Source organism: Tenebrio molitor, chromosome 9 (genome assembly GCF_963966145.1).
Source record: "Tenebrio molitor chromosome 9, icTenMoli1.1, whole genome shotgun sequence".
NCBI classification, from domain to species: domain Eukaryota; kingdom Metazoa; phylum Arthropoda; class Insecta; order Coleoptera; family Tenebrionidae; genus Tenebrio; species Tenebrio molitor.
In genome coordinates, this window is record NC_091054.1 from 10,540,570 (window position 1) to 10,560,521 (window position 19,952).

The 19,952-nt window shown below is 36.7% G+C and overlaps 1 protein-coding gene across 5 annotated transcripts in view; it reads left to right on the forward strand.

Annotated features, from left to right (window-relative positions):
• Positions 1-19,952, forward strand: part of Samuel (SAM-motif ubiquitously expressed punctatedly localized protein) — an 86,070-nt gene that overhangs the window by 4,528 nt on the left and 61,590 nt on the right. For 2 of the 5 annotated variants that reach the window (XM_069058466.1, XM_069058462.1), the window contains exon 2: positions 4,989-5,153. In XM_069058466.1, coding sequence (XP_068914567.1) covers positions 5,024-5,153 — 130 coding nt within the window. In that variant the 5' untranslated portion in view covers positions 4,989-5,023. Of the gene's footprint in view, positions 1-4,638; positions 4,937-4,988; positions 5,154-5,497; positions 5,837-19,952 lie in introns of those variants that run through there. The other 3 variants (XM_069058464.1, XM_069058465.1, XM_069058470.1) reach the window with 3 other exon arrangements.

A 19,952-nucleotide genomic window follows, 5' to 3' on the forward strand; every position in this document is an offset into this window, starting at 1 on the left:
TGAAGCTCTCCATGTAAATTGTGTAATTCTGGTTCTTCCGACAGTTGGAGGTTGGACACGAAAGAAAAATGCAACTTCCTGTTGGTTTTCGTTTACAACTTTCAGATGAAAGAAAAACATTGACACATTACGTGTAAATTATGCAATTCTGCTTCTTCTGACTCTTGAACAGCTTGTCCAGAATATATGCGTGAAGTGGCTGTTCTAGAATTCTAATAATTTTTCTCCGAACATTTCAAAATATGTACCATCGCGGTCAAAGAAAAGTGCAAGAGTATGTTATTGTAGACACTTCCAAAATTCAATTAAAAAAACCGGACTTGAAACATTTCAAATCCAAAGAGTTGAAATGTCACAGGGCGGTTCGACCGAGTCTTTTGAAGCATTTCTTACGATTTATTTATCAATAATTACTCGAAATATTTAAAAATTAAATTATCCCTATTAAAAGAAATATCTAAAAAAGCAAAATTACGAAATTATTACTCAATATTTAACCAGTGCCGCTGTGGTGTAACACGAGTCGCCCAGGTGCACGGATGACAGATATCAAAATCAAAAATAGCAAGATGGCCGTTCAACGTTAAAACGTAAACTTTATATTTTAGTAGACTTCCCAAATATTATTGAACCTTCAAGTAGGTATACACCGTACTCTGATAGATTGTACGTTTTTTGACAGAAGACAGACCCAGAGAGTAGTGTGGCGGGAATTAATCTGCAGGGATATACAACGGTTTTCTACGTAACGTGAATCCATTGAGATGGAGAGTTTAGTATTTTTCACTGCTTTATGTTTTGGAACTAGAATTAAAAACGTACAATCTATCACCGTACGGAGTTTAGGTACTAATAATAATGCAACAAGAGAACTAGCAATTAAGTACTCTTACTTAACTTCAGCAAAAAAAAAAATGAGTTCATGTCCGTTTTTTTTTGTGATCCGCTTGAAGATAAAATATTATATTATATCATTCAGAGTAGAAGGTCTTTTTGTGCTTCGCCCTGTTGCCGACTTCGACTTCGTCTCGGCCTTCAATCTCTGGGCTTAGCACAAAAAGACTTATTTCTACTCTTAATGATATAATCATATTGTCTTGGTCCCAAGCTGTAAATTATAATTTTAAATACAAGTAAGTTTCATGATCCTAGGTATCTAAAAAAAAAAAAAAATAGGTTACGATCTTCTGTCATTCTTCAACGCAGAAATTACTCACCATTCACATAAACCGTCTTCAAGTCAAACTCCTCCAAGCTTGTTGTAAACAGTGTTTTTCGAAGATGCTTTATTTTCAAAAGTAACCCGAACTCTTGGGATACCATACTCTCCAGATTTATGGCTCACAGAAGAACTTTGCAATTCTGGCGTGCAAGTTAAACAGTGATACGAAGAAAAAATCCAACTTCCTGTTTGTTTTCGTTTACAATTTTCCGATTAAATAAGAACATTTGAGACTTTTTTATATTTCCACCGTCCAAGCAAAATGCGATGTGTACGTCCTGTTGACATGACATGTTCAAATTGGTTTTTTCTATAGCAGATGTTAAAGTGTGCTTTTATGTATTCAGATAAAAAGGTCAAGTAGCATTTTACCCGCAAGGGTAGATAAAGTGCTACTTTAACAACAAGGGTAGATAAAGTAATTTTTTTTTATTACAACGCTCCTACTATCTAGATTTTAAAATGTAATTTATTTTTTCTTATTACCTAACCCTAACAGCGCTCATTCTAACGAGATTTTAAAACCTGACAGGATTAGTAATGATTAAAAAAAATGTTTTAAGAATAAAATACAAATGCTATATAAAAAAATAGAATATTATACACGACGATAAAATTTAATTATCTTCTCGAGCGTAATTAGCGTCTAAAACGCTCTGGAAGATAATAGTTTATTTGACGAGTTTGTGCATAAATTGGGCCTTTTTTGGCACGAGTGGGCCAAAAAAGGCCCAATTTACACCCGAACGAGTTGAATACAACGTTTTTTTGTTCGACGAGCCCTTTAAAGGCTCCAAATCGCTTAAAATCTTTAAAATTAGCTTGACGTTTCGTTTTGACAAGTTGTGACATTTATCAAAATCCGTTCACATATAATCTGTCTCAATTCTAAATTTCCACCACCTGTTGAATTATGTTGGCAAAATAAAAATATTTCTAAATTGGAGATTATTATAACTATAGTTGGCAACATAATTAATTTAAAGTAAAGTGTTTCGAAGACATAAAAAGGTTGGCACCCGAGTTAAGTAATAGACAAATTGATGAAAAAGTAGGAAATATTTTTTCGGCAAGTACAAAATTCTAATATTCGTTAGAATCTTGAGTTGTAAAAACGGAAATTGTCAGACAGAGATTGATAACCTCACAAATACAACCTGACGCATTTTCCACCAAGCAGTGTTGCCGGTTGTATTTTTAACGTAGAATGCAGTGGAAATTTAGAATTGAGACAGACTATAGGAGAAAATTCTCAAATTCTGACAGTGTCAAACAAAAAAATACAATTTTATCGTCTTGTATAATAAATAACTATTTTTGGAGAATGAAGCTATCAATTCCTTACATAATCTGTATAACACGATGATAGTTCATCACTTATTGTTGTTCAGTAAGACGATGCTGGAGTGCTTTGATTGCCATAGAAAAATTTTTCGTTTGTGTCTTCGTCACCGCTCCATCATCCGGTCAAGTTCTTCCTTTTGTCTTTTTGGCTTTTGCGTCACTTTTTCACCTTCATTTTTCCATCAACAAATAATCTGCTAAACAAAACGAAAACATTCTTCTAATCCAGAGCTCAATACAGCTTCCAGATCTAGTAGGAGTTGGAGATGAGCGATCCGGTGATTTTTCAAGAACGTCGTTCCTAGTGGCCGTGATTTCTCAGTCACCGTGATTTCAAACAGTTACCGTGATCACTAATTTTTACAGGAAATCACTTAATACACATATTTGATGCAGTTATTTTAGGCTGTTTGTAATCAATAATTTAAAAGATAATTATTAATGTATTATTATTACATTCTGGCTTATCATGAACAGAAGAGGTACGTTAGCAAAAATTGCTACCTTTCAATGAGATAGCTTTTGTTTTGTAATAGTGCCAGATGGTAGGAAAAATCGCAAAATGCTAAAATTACAATTTCTATTTTGTTGTGTGTCGGGTAACGACAAACAAGTAACTGCATAATAACCAGCGATTTAAGAAAATATTTAGTGAAATCACTAATCACGGTTACTTCTACAGGGTGAGCAACAATAACTGATTCAGTTGGCAAAAAAAAATTTTACATAAAATTTTCCAGACTGAATTGTACTTATTTCGGTTTGTTTTATTGACATTATTGACAGCTGGTATACATTTCAAATTTAAAACACTTGGTTTTTGTAATGGTTTATTAATAAAAAGGTTTTCTCGTTAGAACATGACATAAAAGTCACCAAAAATCACCAGAATTTATTGCCAACTCAATCAGTACTTGTTGCTCACACGGTAGTATTTGATCACGGTGGTTACTCGTAATTTCCGAGTCACGGTGATAAAATCACCGGTAGTGAAATATCGCTAGTAGGAGTAGGTACTACGATATTTTGTTAAGTCATTTTTTATTCGATTGTTTCTAGATTATTGTAATTTTACAGTTGAATTTTATTTTGTGTTTCCTCTTTCCAAGACATAAGGCTTGTAGTTCGTAGTTTTTGACAAAATAAAATGTCATCTAAATCTGTCCAAGCTTTACTCATGATCTCTTAACGTAAAACACATCTGATCAGTGCTAACAGGAGTAAAATTGCATCCACACTTCCGCCGTGTTAGTCTCAATCCAGCTTAATACCAATTCGTTTATAAACTTATCAAAAACGCGATAAATCCGTACCGAACTGGATTTGTAAATCCCGATCCGGAAAATCCTCTTATCTCCCCAATATTGCTCCAATTCCTGAAAACGATAAATAAAATCGTGAACAAACACGAACCACATTCTGACCCAATTTGTCTCCACAGTTATTAATTCAGACAAATTAGTATCAAATCTCTCTAATCTCCCCATTTCATATTTATCATTTACAAAATCGCAAAAATATGATAATAAAAATGGTGTGGCGCGATCAAAAAATGCCGAATTATCAACTGACTAAGACAATTAAGATAAGCAACCGATTTACATGTCTGATCGCTCGAAACTTATCACCTCATTTAAGTAATTTTTAAGCACGTCATCTGAGCCTCGGCTATCAAAAATCGAAGATCGCCAGCGATAACCCCACGAAGGCACTCTCGAACAGTCGTTGGTGCTAACGTAAGCCCTAAAACAAATTTACATTACTCGAGTCGGTATTACGGTATTTACCGACGTGTGAAGACACCGGCGATAAGACTATTAGTTATTTGCTAAATCAGTGAAAATTTCCTAACAGCCCGTTGCGACATCGCTTAATCTGTGACCTAATTTTTCCTGATCGCCGTTCAGACAAATCTGTGAGTCTGTGACGAATCCACTCGATCTTCGCACCTGATCCCTCCAAAACAAACAACACAGCCAAGTTCAAAGTTTCCCCACGACGAGGTGGTCGTCTACAGCGACAAACCTTATCAACGCTATCAGTGCTTTGTGTGCAGTCATTTGACAAACAATTAGCTCAGACGGTGGGCGAGTCGCATCACGGCAAGCCCCGATAAGAGTTATCACGGTTGTGCCCCCGGTGTGCAGGCAACACACTATACGCGTGCTGCTGAAACTCGCGCGTTCTATTTTCAGCGGCGGGATTTATGTCGGTTTCCACTGAAAGGTGTCGGCTATTTCGAAGTGCACATTTTTAGAGTGAGGGGTCACGCCAGGTCACCATCTTAACTTTAACCTGTCGAGTCAAAGTTTCAGCGAAAAGTTCGTCCGGTTCCGTTTCAGGTCGGCGCGATCTCGTTCTATTTAAAACGTCCGATAAATATTTACGTTATGGCCGAATTTTGAAAGTAGTCCCGTTTCAGGTCCGACTCGTGCGGAACGGGACGATGGTCCGAAGATGATGAGGAACGGGGAGTTGTTGTGCGACGAGAGGTACATAGTGCAGAGGATCGAGGACAACTGCAGGAGGAGGACCGGCCTGACCAACATCATCGACAGTCTGAGGAGCCAGAGGTGTCTTCAGAGCGGTGAGTCCGCGCCGAAAGGTGTACTTTATGGGGGCGATAAGATCTGCTCCGAAATGGTGGAATTAAGTTGTAGGGTGTGTTGCCATCTAGGCGTAGTGGCCTATCTGAAAGCCATAAAGTTTACGGTCGGTACCAGAGAGTTGTAAACTCGTAGACTCACCTCTCGACGCTCTTTCTCATCTTCGGCGAGGACATTTGCAACAATCACCGCGACATCCTCGCGTCGAGTGTGCCGCGACGAATGACACCGTTGACAGTTGTGACAGCTGTCACTTGTCAACCGTTGATGTTTCGTACTTCTGTGGGGAATCCGCCCGCGGCTGTCCCATAACTCTGTCCCAGGGCCCCAACGAAGCAATCCGTCGGGCTTACGTGATCGCGTCGGCGCCCAAATTAAAAGTGATTTATCGGCGACGGCGAGGATGCGAGCGTGGACAGGAAGCGCCCGAGATGGACATGTCGAGGTTACGGTTATCATGTTCACGGTGCATGAATGACGGTCGGCACGCGACGACCGGAAGTCTCGACCGGAAGCGTGCACTATGCCTTTTCAAGCTCTTTGTTCGAAGAGGCTCGACCAGGAAGGGTGAGCGCCCCACGAGCAGGGGCGAAGCCCCGAGACGAGTGTGAGACGTGATTTTATCTGCGGTGGAGGAATTGGAAACATGTTGGGAGCGAACAAGGTAAAAGTGCGATGAGAGGAACTGTTCTTATCGAAAATCGGCAGAAATGGTAAATCTTAATTAAATTTGTGTTTAAACAAAAATGTTATCTTTGATCTCTGAGATCAAACGTCATCAAATTGTCTCTGTGTCGTTAAGTTATTAGAGATTTAGTAAATTGTTAAGCAAAGAATCTAAAGAAATATATCTAAATCTAAATATATTTATCCAGTTTCTCCACAATTTTTGTTTTTCGTCGGTGGCCCCGCCTCTAACCTTAAAATGATACGCTTTTGCTCAAAATTGGTTTATTTCATGTTGTTTATTATAAATTCCACGGAAAATACAAATTAATTATTGTTATAGCATATTTTAAGACTGGACAACACGGTTGGCAACCATAACAAAACAAAACACTATACTTGGGCCAACCAATAGATATAGTAATAAAACCGCCCCCTAGTGCCCGCGTATTTTAAATAGCGGCTTCCAATTGGCTTATTCAAAACGTGCGCAAATTTTCCACAAAAATTACTTGACGGCATCCGGCATCTCAATCGTTTTAACCTCGCTTCGGGAGTTTGACCACGTGTTTATGTTTGTTTGTTTTCCTTGGCATTTTTCGATTTGTATTACAAAATAGTTTTTATTCAAGACTTTTGGTTCTCTGCTTCATTGTGAAACAGGCTTCGGCGTATATCGTTCTACGCAACTAGGCCACATCCCTTTTTTTATTACTATATCTGTTGGTTGGCCCAAGTATACAGGGTGTTATTGAAAGTTGTACAGATATTTTAACCACGACCTACTGGCTTCATGTAGAACTCGGAAAAAATATTTTAAAAATTCTATGTCAAAAAATAAAATGACATTTATTTTTTGAGCTACAATTTTTTTAAATTGTTTTTAGTCTTCTACGTTGTCCTACAACCTCGTAGGTAAAATTTCGGCACATTTTATATACAGAGTGTTCTAAAAACATGTAAAATATTATTTGGAAATTATTCATTATTCATTTCCATTTGAAAATTTAGTCTGTATTTTTTTAATGGAATAAATGTCAAGCTCTTGTGTGGAGATTCTTCCAAAAATATGTTTCAGGCTATAAATCAGCTGATCTCCATTGAATTTTTTGATTTAAGCTCAAGTGTCATTATTTTTAAATCAGATTTATCTAATCACAACTATTCTGTCTTTCTGAGCACTCGAACAAAATTATTTGTTTATTTTTAAAACGTTTAACCTTCAACGTTTCGATAATTTATTTATTGAAAATGAAAAAGAAATTTGTTTCAAAAAATCAATCAAACTGATAATCTTTGGACGAGGAAAAAATGAAGCGATTTAGGTTTTGTCAAGTTTTTTCCGGAAAACGTGGAAAATCAGCATCATCGCAAATTGGGCAGTACCGAATTATCTGCCGCACCATAAAACTACCAATTCGGTACGCTCCGTTCTGGGAATTTACACCCAAGAATGCGGAAAAGATCCATATTTGATGGTTCCTTCGGTACTGACGGTACTCCAAATTCAGTTTCCGTCGAAAATCTCCTCAACAATATTTTTTTGAAGTGTCCCGTTTTGGTGTGGTACCTCGGGTACCAAAATTCCCGCGGCCCGATTCGCTTGAGAAAAATCTCTGTTTCGATTTGTCGGGAACCTTCCGGGAACCCCCCGGCGTTGGCAACAGTGTTGCCTCGAATTCGCCTAATAAATAAAACATAATATTCAGTTGACGGATGATTTAGCGTGACCGTCTTCTGCGGCAGCCGAGCGGCTATTGTGGCGCGGCGCATAACCGGTGGTACCGGCGAGGTACCCGCTGCATGTGGAACCAAAGCCATCTCAAAGGTACCGCCTACCTGTTCTTGATTTATTCAACGCAGATGCGCCGCTGCGAGCTTCCACTCTCCCCGGATCATTGTTCTCGGTGACAGGAGCCGAGTTATTCCCTCGAAATCCGAATAAATTCGTGGAGGGGCGACGCGATCCGCGGGGACGGCGCTCGACGCCGCCCCACGACACTCGCCGCTTCCACTCGCCGTCGTCAATTATTTTTAAATGTGACGCACCCGATTTGAATCTAATTTAAAAGCTTGTTCGCCGCGCCATAAACAATTCGCCCGGCCGGGTCCTTCCTCATTTGTCAGAACAGTACCATGAGAAGATTTTTTTACTCGACCGCTCAGATACATTTATCAAAGACTTTTTACGGGAAAGACGTTAATTAATTTTATCTATACGCATCTCGGAAATTATTCCACCAAATACCATCTGGACTTCCAATTTCGTTATGTAACATGGTTTACGATTGACAACTATGCGTGCCAACGTCATTTCTCAAATCTCACTAGAAACAATAACTCCACGACCAATCGAAAAGATTCTTTCTCAACTCTTAAATCACTTGTTTCGACTTCTTCTTATCACTTTCGGGAAATCAAAATCTATTTGTTTGGATAAGACTCGAGTACTTACTCATGTGGTGAAGTACCAAACAAAATTCTATCTTCCTGGCTGAGTGGATGTGTAATTATTTACTGTGAGTTGTGTCTGCTTCTCTTATCTTCAAATCTTATCAAATTGTTGACACAAATTGCGTATTAAAAATTGAAAAAATGACTTAATTAAAATTTTTGTCGAGGTAGATTTCTCTTTTTGTCAAGGTTGTACCGTTTTCAAAGATTTTACAATTGTGGTACCAAGATCAGGTGGAATAGATGAACGGACTGAAGTAGAACTTGGAAGAATACGTTGGACTAGACAAAAAAGGAAAAAGAGTAGAGTAGAAGCGTTCTAGATCTGGAAGAAATAGAAGACGTAAATCTGAAGCGGTGATTTGTTGACACGTGAGACGTAGATGAAGTAAATTAGAGGTTAGGTCAGAAGAGAAGAAAGACTTGTTGGACTAGAGATTATTCTGTGTGGGAAATTTAGGGAAGATCTAGGATATCGGAAGAGATTACAAAGAGATTCATATAGATGGAGGAAGAAGAGATATTCTTCAGAAGAGATCTTTGGTTTCCAAGATTGTTAATGGTGAATCATTCGAAGATTAGACTAGATTAGAATGGAAGACGCTACAATAAATTGTGTTTTAGCTTTGTTTAACAATTAGTAGGATTTATTAGAGTAGAAGAAGAAATTTCTGAGCTGTTGTTGAAATATTTTTGGAAAAAGTACCACCCACTTCTCAGAAGTAAATTGTTCGGTGCCAACAACCGCGCGCCACTCCAGCGACCTTTGATGAATCGTCTATTAGTACCTATTACGAAAGATATTCCAACAGATATGGTACTGAACTGTGTCCGGACAAAAGAACCCTGAAGCCCTGTTGCAAGAGACGACACATAATTGTATTATTGTCCATATAAAGCGTTTTACTGCACTTCGAAACCGTCTCTCCGCTTCTTCAGACGTGAAATGCTAGAAACTACCATAAACAAATGACTAATGAGAAGTTGGAACAATGATAATGGATTCATGACTTACCACCGCGCTCATAATGGATAACACAAATATCGCAGATAAAGCTGCGAAAATGTGGAAAAAGTACTCGAACAAGTACCAAGAGGAGAGCCGATATGCAAATGTGGCTGTATTCTAAATGACGTTTCCTTCCAAGTTTACAACGTGTCGAAAGCTGCGCGCTGACAAATTGCTAACTTAACGAAATTAATGTTCTTCCCGGTACCACCGTCAATTAATTGTCGCTAATTAATCGAAGGTACTCGTGTCGCAACCGCCGTTGAAAAAGTGCACAGCGTGAATCGGGGTTGCAGTACCGGAGAGTACCACTTCCCTGCGGGCATGGGTCTCTCGGACCCATCTCTACACTCATTACCAGAAATGATTCGGCAGATTCCCGGCAGGTAGCGTCGGGGTCAGTGTGACCTCCGCCGGTGGAAGCGGCAGCCGCTTCTTTCAGCTCGATAATGATTATGATGACCAACTGTTGTGATTGCCGCATGATGAATTGGGATTTGAATACGACCACTATGTTCGATTCATTCCGCGGAGATGTAGCCGCGCCATTGTTGTTAGTACCTTCGGTTGGGTTTTGTTGTGGTGGTACCGCATTGTGCCCGTCGATGGAAAAACGCGAGGAATCTTATTGAACGGGGGTTGGCACAATCGAACGGACGCCGCCGGTACCGCGGTACTTCATAACTAAAAATAATTGCCGTATTAGCATACGCCGTTGTTGGTATTGTCCGCTTTGGGACAGCATAAAGACGGCGAAAACAAATAGCCCAGCGTGGTGTGCGGAAAGCGACACAATGGCACACTCGAAAAGCCACAGACGTTACTCAGAACGAGTACCGACTTGGGGCGCACAACCAAAGCGGTTCGATGGGCGCGGGTGCCGCTTTTGGAGGTCTCTGGTTCAAACAGATTTGGTACGACCGATGCAACAGTCGTACCAAAAGCAGTACTGCTCGTCTAATTATAACATTTTGGCGGCTAGATTGCGACAGTGGGACGTGGGACTCAAGAAGCATTAGTACCAACAACTCGAGTACCAGTAGTACCGATCCAAAACTGTCCCTCTTGGATTGTTTGGACGAGATTTACTCAGGAAAGCAATTTGAACTTGACTATTTGGCTTCTAAACAGAAGAAAATACAAAGGATCGTACGAAAAACAGTACTGCACATCTAAAAGCAGTACTGCTCGTTTAATTATCACATTTCGGCGACAAATTTGCGACAGTGAGATGTGGGGACTCAAGATGCGTTCGTACCAACAGGTCGAGTACCAGTAGTACCGGTCCAAAACAGTCCCTCTCGTATTGTTTGGAGTAGATTTATGGCGAAAATAATCGTCGAAGATTTTTTGGGCCGAGACCAGAAGAAAAGCTTTCAGCTACTGCTATTAAACATCATTTACAACTCCACTCACGAAAGGAATTTGAACTTTACTACTTGGCCTCTGGTCCCGTCCGGCGAAATCTTGAATGGACCGCGATAATTTTTATCTGGTTGGTCGCCCATTAAACGAAAATTATTGCGCCATAAACCTTTGTGCGATACAATTCATTTGTGGACGCACCAAATTTCGGGTCCTTGAAGGATAAATTAGACTGTAGAGGCGTGCACGGGCGTCAGGCCGGGTGCCAAAGCACCACACTCGATTGTTTCCCAACCTGAAAATATTTATAGTCGCGCCATTGACCGTTCGGAAGCGGCGTCACGCTTATTCAGGAAACGTCCGCGGGAATCGCCGGATTCGCATCCCGTTGAATCGGCGTGGGGGCGTCTGGAGAGGTGGCGTTTCTTCGCTTCCTGTTTCCATTGACGGCATCATACATATTATGCGTGCGGATGTGTTACGGCGTGGACCGGTGACCTGTGACCGGGGGTCAGGCGCAACCGTTCCGCCACGCGCCCACCTCCATTTGCAATTGTAATCCGGATTGTGGTAATTGCGACCCCTAATTGGAGCAGCACGCGCTCTCCTCGTCGTTCTTCAATTAATGGAACGAGGAGTGCGCGACGATAAACTCCGAGAGGCCTTTATCCGGTCGTTATCTTTACGGTATCTAGATTCGGTAATGGTGGGTGCCAGATTTCACTAGGACGGTGAGCGTTTAGAGCTAACGAGTTTTTGAGTTATTAGCGGCAGGGACGTTTCCGGTCTTGCCGCAATAAAAATGTTAATTTTATAATAAATAAATTCGCTACGTGCAATCGTAAATCATAGATCACGGCGGTGTGAATGGGAAAGCCGCGGGCTGTGGATTTTTTTCGACGGGTGCTAACCAGTTTCGTCCATTCAGGCGTTTCGTGGAGGCGAGGAGAGCGGGGGCGGGAGGGGAGTAGTATTGGAGAAAGTGGGTTTGAAGGATTTTTGGTTTTGTTTGGGGACATTTTTCAATTTGGGCCAGGTTTGAGATTTTGTGTTCCAAGTTTTGGACGAAATTGGAGGAATTGTAACATTTGGAAGGTGATTTTCGAATTTGCTTTTCAAGATTTTCAGTTTGTGATCTAGACAATTTTGTTTCTGTTTTCAAATTGGGGATTTGGGAGAAATTTGACTTTTTATTTTCAAAATTTTGGAAACCGAATTGAAGTGAATGGACTTTTGGACGTGTTTTATTCCAAATTTGGAGTTTCGGTTGAGAAATTATCAAAAAGAAAAGTGAAATTATGTTTTTTGGCGATGAAATTTTGACAGCAAAGGTGAGAACTGAGATTTTGGAAATGCGTTGGTCCAAATGTGAAGTTTTCAAATTTAATCAACAAATTTCTAGTTACAGTTGGAACACAAAGGGAACTTCTTGATTTTCAGTTTTCAATTTGGTCAAAATCGGAGTCTGGTTTCATAATTTCTTTGCTTTTGCTTGACCACTTTAAGAATACACATACCTTGGAACAGTTTCTATTTTATTTTTGAGAATTTGAGTATAGAATTAGATTTGATTTGGTTTTCCATAATTTTGAAAATAAAGTTGAAAATAATGAGATTTGCATATAACGCAGTCCAAATTTGAAAGTTTGCTTCTAAATCTGTCAAAATTACTTGGTCTAGATTATATTTTTAAGTCTTAAATTTTGAAAATGAATTACAAAATTCTAATTGATTTAGTAAAATAATGAAAATAAAACCTCTTGTTTAGTTTCTAAATTAAACAACAAATTTATGGGTTTTCTGTTCAAAACTCAGAATAGAAGAAATTTTTGATTTTCATGTGGAGGAGTTTGATTTGAGTTTTTGGTTTTCAAATTTGAAAAATTAAAGAAGGAATTTAGAAATTTTGGAAATGTACTACAAAATCTCAAATTTGAGTTGATGACTTGAAATTTTAAAAATCAAATGTGTAACAGTTTCCAAAATTTACTTCTGGTTAAAATTCGATTTTTTTCTGGTCATCAGTTTTGAAAATTAATTCTGCCATTGTAAAATTTCGAATTTCTTTTCTAATATGTATCTATTAAAAAAATAAAAGTTCCGGTGTTTAATTTCCAAATTAAATTATACAGTTTAGTTTTGTATATTCAAAAATTGTAGAATACGCGAAAATTTCAATTTTCATGCAGAACTGTTTTGCTTTCAAATTTGAAAAATGAAAGAGTAAAATATAAGTTTTTGGAAATGTACTCAGATTTCAATTTTTCTAAATTCCCGTTTCGGTTTAGATTTGATATTTGTTCCCAAATTTGGAAATAAACTGGACATGATAACAGTAGTTCCAATTTGTTTCTCAAACAAAAGTTTATTTTTAACTTCATCGTTTTGCAGTTTCATTTATCTAAAAACATACATATTTTCAAATAATTTTATTCCATAGAAATTTCTTCTACTGCAAACAAAAATCCATCATCCACCGGTCCCACTTTGCTTCACTTTCGCCCTCTCCATTTCCATCACCCACGACTCCTTTTTACCCGAAAGCTTCACAATAGAAGAAATTTTCGATTTTCCTGCTTAGTTTGATTTGATTCTGGTTTTTGGTTTCCAAATGAAAGAGGGAACAAAGAAATTGTGGACATTTACTACAAAATCAAATTTTAATTCTTGACTTGAAACTTTAAAACTAAAAATTTGGAGGCTTCGATTTTATTTTTCAAAATTTTGTTCGTTGAAATTTAATTTTGTTCCAGTTGAAATTTAATTTTGTTCTTTCGTAATTTGAAAAGAAAATAGAGACAATGAACCTTTGTAGATAAACTAGTCCATATTTGAAATTTTGGTTTTAGTCTAGTCCTTCAGTAAAATAACCAATATGAAAATATCTCTGTTCAATTTTCAGTTTTATACTCAAAGCTACAGAACAAATGACAATTTTCAGTTTCATGTAGGAATTTGGTTTGAATTTTGGTTTACAAATTCTAAAAATAAGAGAGAACTAAGCAATTTTAGAAATGACCTAGTTGAAATTAGTTTTTTTTTGAAGCTTTAAAAATGAAAATCGAATCAGTTTTAGGTTATGTATTTTATTTTTAAAAATCCTCTTTTTGACTAAAATTTAATTTTGTTCTTTCGTAATCTTGAAACCAGGGAAGCAAACTTTTAGAGATACGAGACATTAACGATGTGGTAAAAACTGTTTTTTAAAATTTTTGAAAATAAAATTTACAACTCCGGTTCAAATTCGAATTTTGTTTTTTTTAAATTACAACAAAGAAGGTTTCTACATTTCCTTTCTAAATTTTATCACGAAATTTATGTGTTGCATCCACAACATAAAGCAAAAGAAGATTTAATTTTCTAATTTTCAATTTTCGTCTAAAATGCATTCACGTTGTTTTGTCTGTTGAATTAGGTTATGTTTTTCTAAGTTTGAGGTTATAAAGAGCGCCAATGTCTAGTCTAGTTTTACTAGTTTGCAATAGAAGAATACTCAGACATCGCAGGAAATTCAGCAACATGTTATGTTCATTTTGATGGGTCCGCATTTTAACAGCACTTTAGTGAATCAAGCAGTGTGTCCAACGTTAGAAAATAAATCATGGCCTCCCATTGTGCCAGAACAACGTGAAAATATTAAAAATAGGAAATGTCACACTTGCGATTTTTGATTTGAAAATTCAGACATTTTTTTTTTATTATAGTCTGTATTTTCATAGCCAGCGGCATTTTTGAAAATTAACTAAGTGTGACTTTATCTAAATTTTGAATCTCCACATTTTCATTTCACACATTTCACGTGGCATTACTGAAAGAATAGTATTTTGTATTTTGCATTTGTGAAAAATTTTCCCTCGAATCTCGAGACAATCCTTCCTCGGCCGACACCCACGGCGCACTTCGCCTTGTCCGGTGCTAATTTAATCTGTGCTAATCACCAACAAAAACTGTTAGAACAATGTACTCTTTGTGCAGTCGAGGGTCACCAGCGGGAGCGCCTCCGTGCCAACGTCTAATCACTGAACGGCCACTTTGTTCCCGTATTGTATTAATAAGAGCCAACTAATCTCACCATCGCCATCTCTCCACATGTCCATCCGCGTCCACTTCCTCCCTTTGCTCTTATTATAGACCTGCACGTCTTGCTACTTCGCTTGGGTTGCTCCGTCGGCCGGCCTTACGACCTCCGGCGTTTCGCATTGTTACTTTTAAGGATGTCTGTGTTTGCTTTTTTTCCCGATGGGGCAGAGCCGACTCTGGATTTTTCTGCAATTATAATAACCTCCGAGAGAGAGGTCCTCTCTCTCTCTCTCTTCCTTCCCCTCAACATTTTTTCCTAATCTCTCTACCACTCACATAAACACCGACGTAATCCGGATAATCTCGCTTGCGTCGTTAAATTATTCCGTGTTTACGTTACTGTTATGTCCGCAGATTCTCGATTGGTTTTACGATCTTACATCAAATTGCTCCACGCTGGAAGCCAAATCGCTCAAGAAAATTTTTCACGACTCTCTACCACAAGTCTTGAACAAAATGTGTACCCCAAAGATCAATCCGAGGACCTCTCTTATTTTCCGTTCGTGTGCTGTAGATCATTTCTAGGTATAAAAAAAAAAATATTGTCAATATTTCAAGACCACTCCTCCACGACAGATTGCAAACGTGCAACGATTTTTCCTCAACTGCTTCAGTTCTTTTTCGCTGCTTCACCTGGCGCACCCGATGCGGTGTCTCTTCGCCGCTTCTTCACTGTCCCATGTCCGATTCGTCCGGTCGTGATTTTTCCCATAGAATCGTCGGAAACGGACATTTATGCGCATATCGCACACTTTAATGGACGGTCATTTGGACAGATTATGAAGATGAGAATGGTCATTTCGTGGCATGATGTGACCGGTTCGTTCGGACGCGTTGCTTCGTTAGCGGCGCGGAAGAACCGGCTCCTCGTTATTCTTGATGTAATTCCGCCGATAATTGATTTGGTTTTGCGAATCGGAGTCGAGTTTTTCCGTGCGAACGTTCGAAAGTTGCTAAAAAATAGGCAAGAACGAAGAAAAGAAAATTTAATTTGCGCAAATAGATTTCCACGTGATCGTGCACTCCCAGTCTTCAGTTTTGTTTGTTTTCAGTTTTATTGTTCTGTTTTCTACGCGTTCTTCTTATTGTTTTCTTAATTAGTTGCTGCTTTCTTAATTTGAGTACGTTTGTGCATTCGATGACGAAACTCTGTTTCTTCATTTTTGCTTTGGTTCACTTTCGCCGGCGTCAACTCACCTTTGAACGTTTTTATTTCCATCCATTCATTTTATCGCTTCACAATTTAATGACATTTCAATTTTTGGACAAGCAATATTTCATCAATTTTTTACGGAATAATTATCGATTTTATGGCGTCACTCTATATGTTAATGTGATTTTTTTAATAACATTTTTTATGAAAACGAAAGTTTCTGTCTGATTGTCAAATTTAATCAACACGTTTTTTGTTTTATGATCACATTTTCGAGTCAGTCTACGAGATTTTGGATATGACCTGGTTCCAATTTCGATCTTTGGCTGAAGATGAGACAGTTTTGTTTATATTTTCAAAAAGTCTCAAATTGTTACAGAAAATCGGAGTTTTAGTTTAAATTTGATTTTTTCTTTCGTTATTTTGAGAGCCAAGGGGAGTTAATGAACTTTTGGACATGTTCCAAATTTGAAGTTTCAGTTTCGAAATTATCAAAGCAAAAATTCTAATTATACAGGCTGCCCCAAAATAACTTAGCAGTATGTACTTTGATCAAAGCTGCGCCTTTCGAGCCCCCATATCTTCAAATATAAAAGATGTAGAATTTATTTATTATTTTTCTCATAATACTCTAACATGAATTAACATTGCCCCATTTAGTTGTTCCGTGAATTTTGGGACACCCTGTATATATTTTTTGAAATATGAGTTTTAAATGAGTCGGAAATTAAAATTTTCAAAATTAATCACTAACATCCCAGTTCTTGGTTTCATGTTTTTGCAAATTTTGAAAATTTTGGAAAAAGAGAAATTGAAGAACTGTAATTTTGAAAAATAAAATAGAATTTGTTCAAACTTACATTTCAAAAATTCAAATTTGAATTCCTCGAGTTAAGATTATGAAAATGAAAGTTTCTACATTTTAATTTCCAAATTTAATCTCCAGATTTTTGGTTTTTATTGAAAAGTAGAAGCGATTTTTGATTTTTACTTCAGTGGAGCACTTAGATTTAGGTTTCAAAATATAAACATGAAAGATAGAACTGGAAAAAAACCGAATTCTTCTCAATTGGATCAAAATAGGTCAGTCTTTGGTTTCGTAATTTTGAAAATGAAATAGCAACTGAGATTTTGAAGATGATCTTGTTGAAATTTGAATTTTTGAAATGTAAGTTTGAACAAATTGTATTTTATTTTTCAAAATTACAGTTCTTCAATTTCTCTTTTTACAAAATTTTTAAAACCGAATTCTTCGTATTCTGGGTTAATTGGGTCAAAATCGGTCAGTCTTTGGTTTCGTAATTTTGAAAATGAAGTAAAAATTGAGATTTTGAAGATAATCTTGTTCAAATTTGAATTTTTGAAATGTGACTTGGAAGAATTTTTATTTTATTTTTCAAAATTTCCGTTTTGAATTACGAGTATAATTTATTTGGTCGTTTCATAATTTTTAAAACAAAGTAGGGCTACGAAATTTGAAATTTTGGTTTTAGCTAAAATTGGCAAATGAAATTCTTTTGTGAAATTTTAGCGATTGGTCTAGATTTAATTTTTTTGGGTCTTAAATTTTGAAAATTGTGCAAATGCTACATTTCTAATTGATTCTGTAAAATAAGGAAAATAAAAGCTCTTTTCCATTAATTTGGAAATTAAACAACTATTTTTTTTTTATTTAAAGGTCAGAATAGAAGAATTTTTTCATTTTCATACGGAGTTTGATTCGAGTTTTTGGTTTCAAATTTGAAGGATGAAAGAGGAACCTAAAAATTTTTCGAAATGTACTGCACATCTCAAATTTGAATTATTGACCAGAAACTTTAAAAATCAAATGTGGTTTCGATTTTATTTTTCAAAATTTAGTTCTAGTTGATATTTGATTTTGTTCTTTCGTAATTTGAAAAGAAAATAGAGATAATGAACTTTTGCATATAAACAAGTCCACATTTCAAATTTTGGTTTTTAGTCAAGATGTAAAGTTTTTTATTTCTCAAATTTTGAAAATAAAATTTGAAATTGCGAAATGAATGCAGGAATTTTATTTGAGTTTTGGTTTTCAAATTTGAAAAATGAAAAAGAGAATTAAGAGATTTTGGAAATTTACTACACATTCCAAATTTGAATTTGGGGCAGTTTTGATTTTATTTTTCAAAATTTACTTCTGATTTTATTTTTCAAAATTTAGTTCCTATTGAAATTTGATTTTTTTTAAATACATTGCAAATTTAAAAGATGAAAGAGTAAAATAAAAGTTTTGGAAATGTACTAATTCTGATTTGAATTTTTCAAGATGTGTTTTTTCTTTTGTAATATTGGATTTTTGTTCCAAATTCCTGTTTCGGCTTAGATTTGATATTTGTTCCAAAAAATAAACTGGACATGATAATAAATAGTTCCAATTTGAGTATTGTTTCCCTTTTTCCTAACTTCATCGTTTTGCAATCTCATTTACCAAATAAAAGATATATTTACAAGAATTTATACCACAGAAATTTCTTCTGATCCAAACTTTGCTTTGCTTTGCTCACTTTCGCCTTCTCCATTTCCATCACCCACGACTCCTTTCGTTTTATCACCTTTTATTTAATGACATTTCAATTTTTGGACATCCATATTTCGTCGATTTGTTACGGGATAATCACGTATTTTACGGCGTCACTTAATATGTTAATGCGATTTTTAATAGTTTTTCCATAATTTTACGAATATCCCGCAATTTGCGCTATCGCCCATCAAACGATGATAAAATTTAAATTGCCTTCACCGGAAAATAAAACTTAACGACGAAACGGAGGACAGACGGAGAGGTGTGGACGTTAAAATTTGATTTCTAATAATCGACCGAGCTGCTGTTGTGCGTGCTAATTAAGAATTTTATTGTTTTATCCGCATCCATATTCATAATGTTCGAATTTTATTTAATGTTGTTGAGGAGAAATTAGTGTCGCCGTGAATTTTCGCACAACTGTTGCGCACACATTTGCTTTTCTGTTTGCTGCAGCGCGAAGTCATGTGCGGGTACAGTTCGTTGCACGGTGCTCGGGGCGGCGCTTGATTTGTCTCGTCTGTGCACGCTCACGGTACACTCAACTCGCACCAGAGGAAATTGTTCCAACGATTTCGAAAAATTGTTACATTTGGTGTGTATCGAAGACCGCTACAGATGGAACAAAATTGTATAGAGCACAAGATATTTTTACAAAATTTGCGAATCCTCGTAGTGTGGCTGTTTGGGTTAGATGTTTAGATGTAGAGATGTTCAAAAGGGCATCACGAAACACTTCAATTTTGACTTACAGATATGAGTTGGTAATGATTGATTGAAAGAAAATCTTTGTAGTTTTAGAATAAGTGCGAGCCGAATTTAACTAGGCTATCGTAGAGATGTGCCAAGTCGAATTATAAAATTTTGAAAAATTTCTAGGCGTACAAAAATAAAAAAAAAATTTGGCCCTTTCACTTTGACTCTTTTCTTTATTAACAAGTATATATTTCATTTTTTCTATTTGCCACCTCTGTTTTCTTTTTGATATTTTCTTCTTGTTTCCTCCATTTACAAAATTCCCTTCCCTTCTCATTTCTGGTCCTCTTGCACAGATTTTTTAACCCCATTTTACGTAAATTTCCAAAAACTGACTAATTCTTCTTGGCATGGTTCAAATTTTGGAAAATCTCGCTTCCGCAATTCCAAATCTGGATCTTTTGATAGTTTCGCGATTTTGTATATACAGTGCGTTCGTAAAGTTCGGAATAAATTCGATATATGTAATTGTAAGTATTAATTTCTGAGAAAAATCCTCGAAGAGGTCAACTTTGTTTTTAAAAAGTGCATGTTGTACAGTACGTTATTTAAGTTGACAGCTTGTCTCCTAATAATGACGTCATCAATAATTTTTTTAAATGACAGACTTCACTTTTTTCCATCTTTTTCTGGTAGACCTTCTTGGTACTTAAACGAATAATGAAAAAAATGTATACCTTACATAACAATTTTTTTGAGAAAATGACAAATTTTACTTAAAAAATTTAATTTAACTTTTAATGTCAACATCTCAG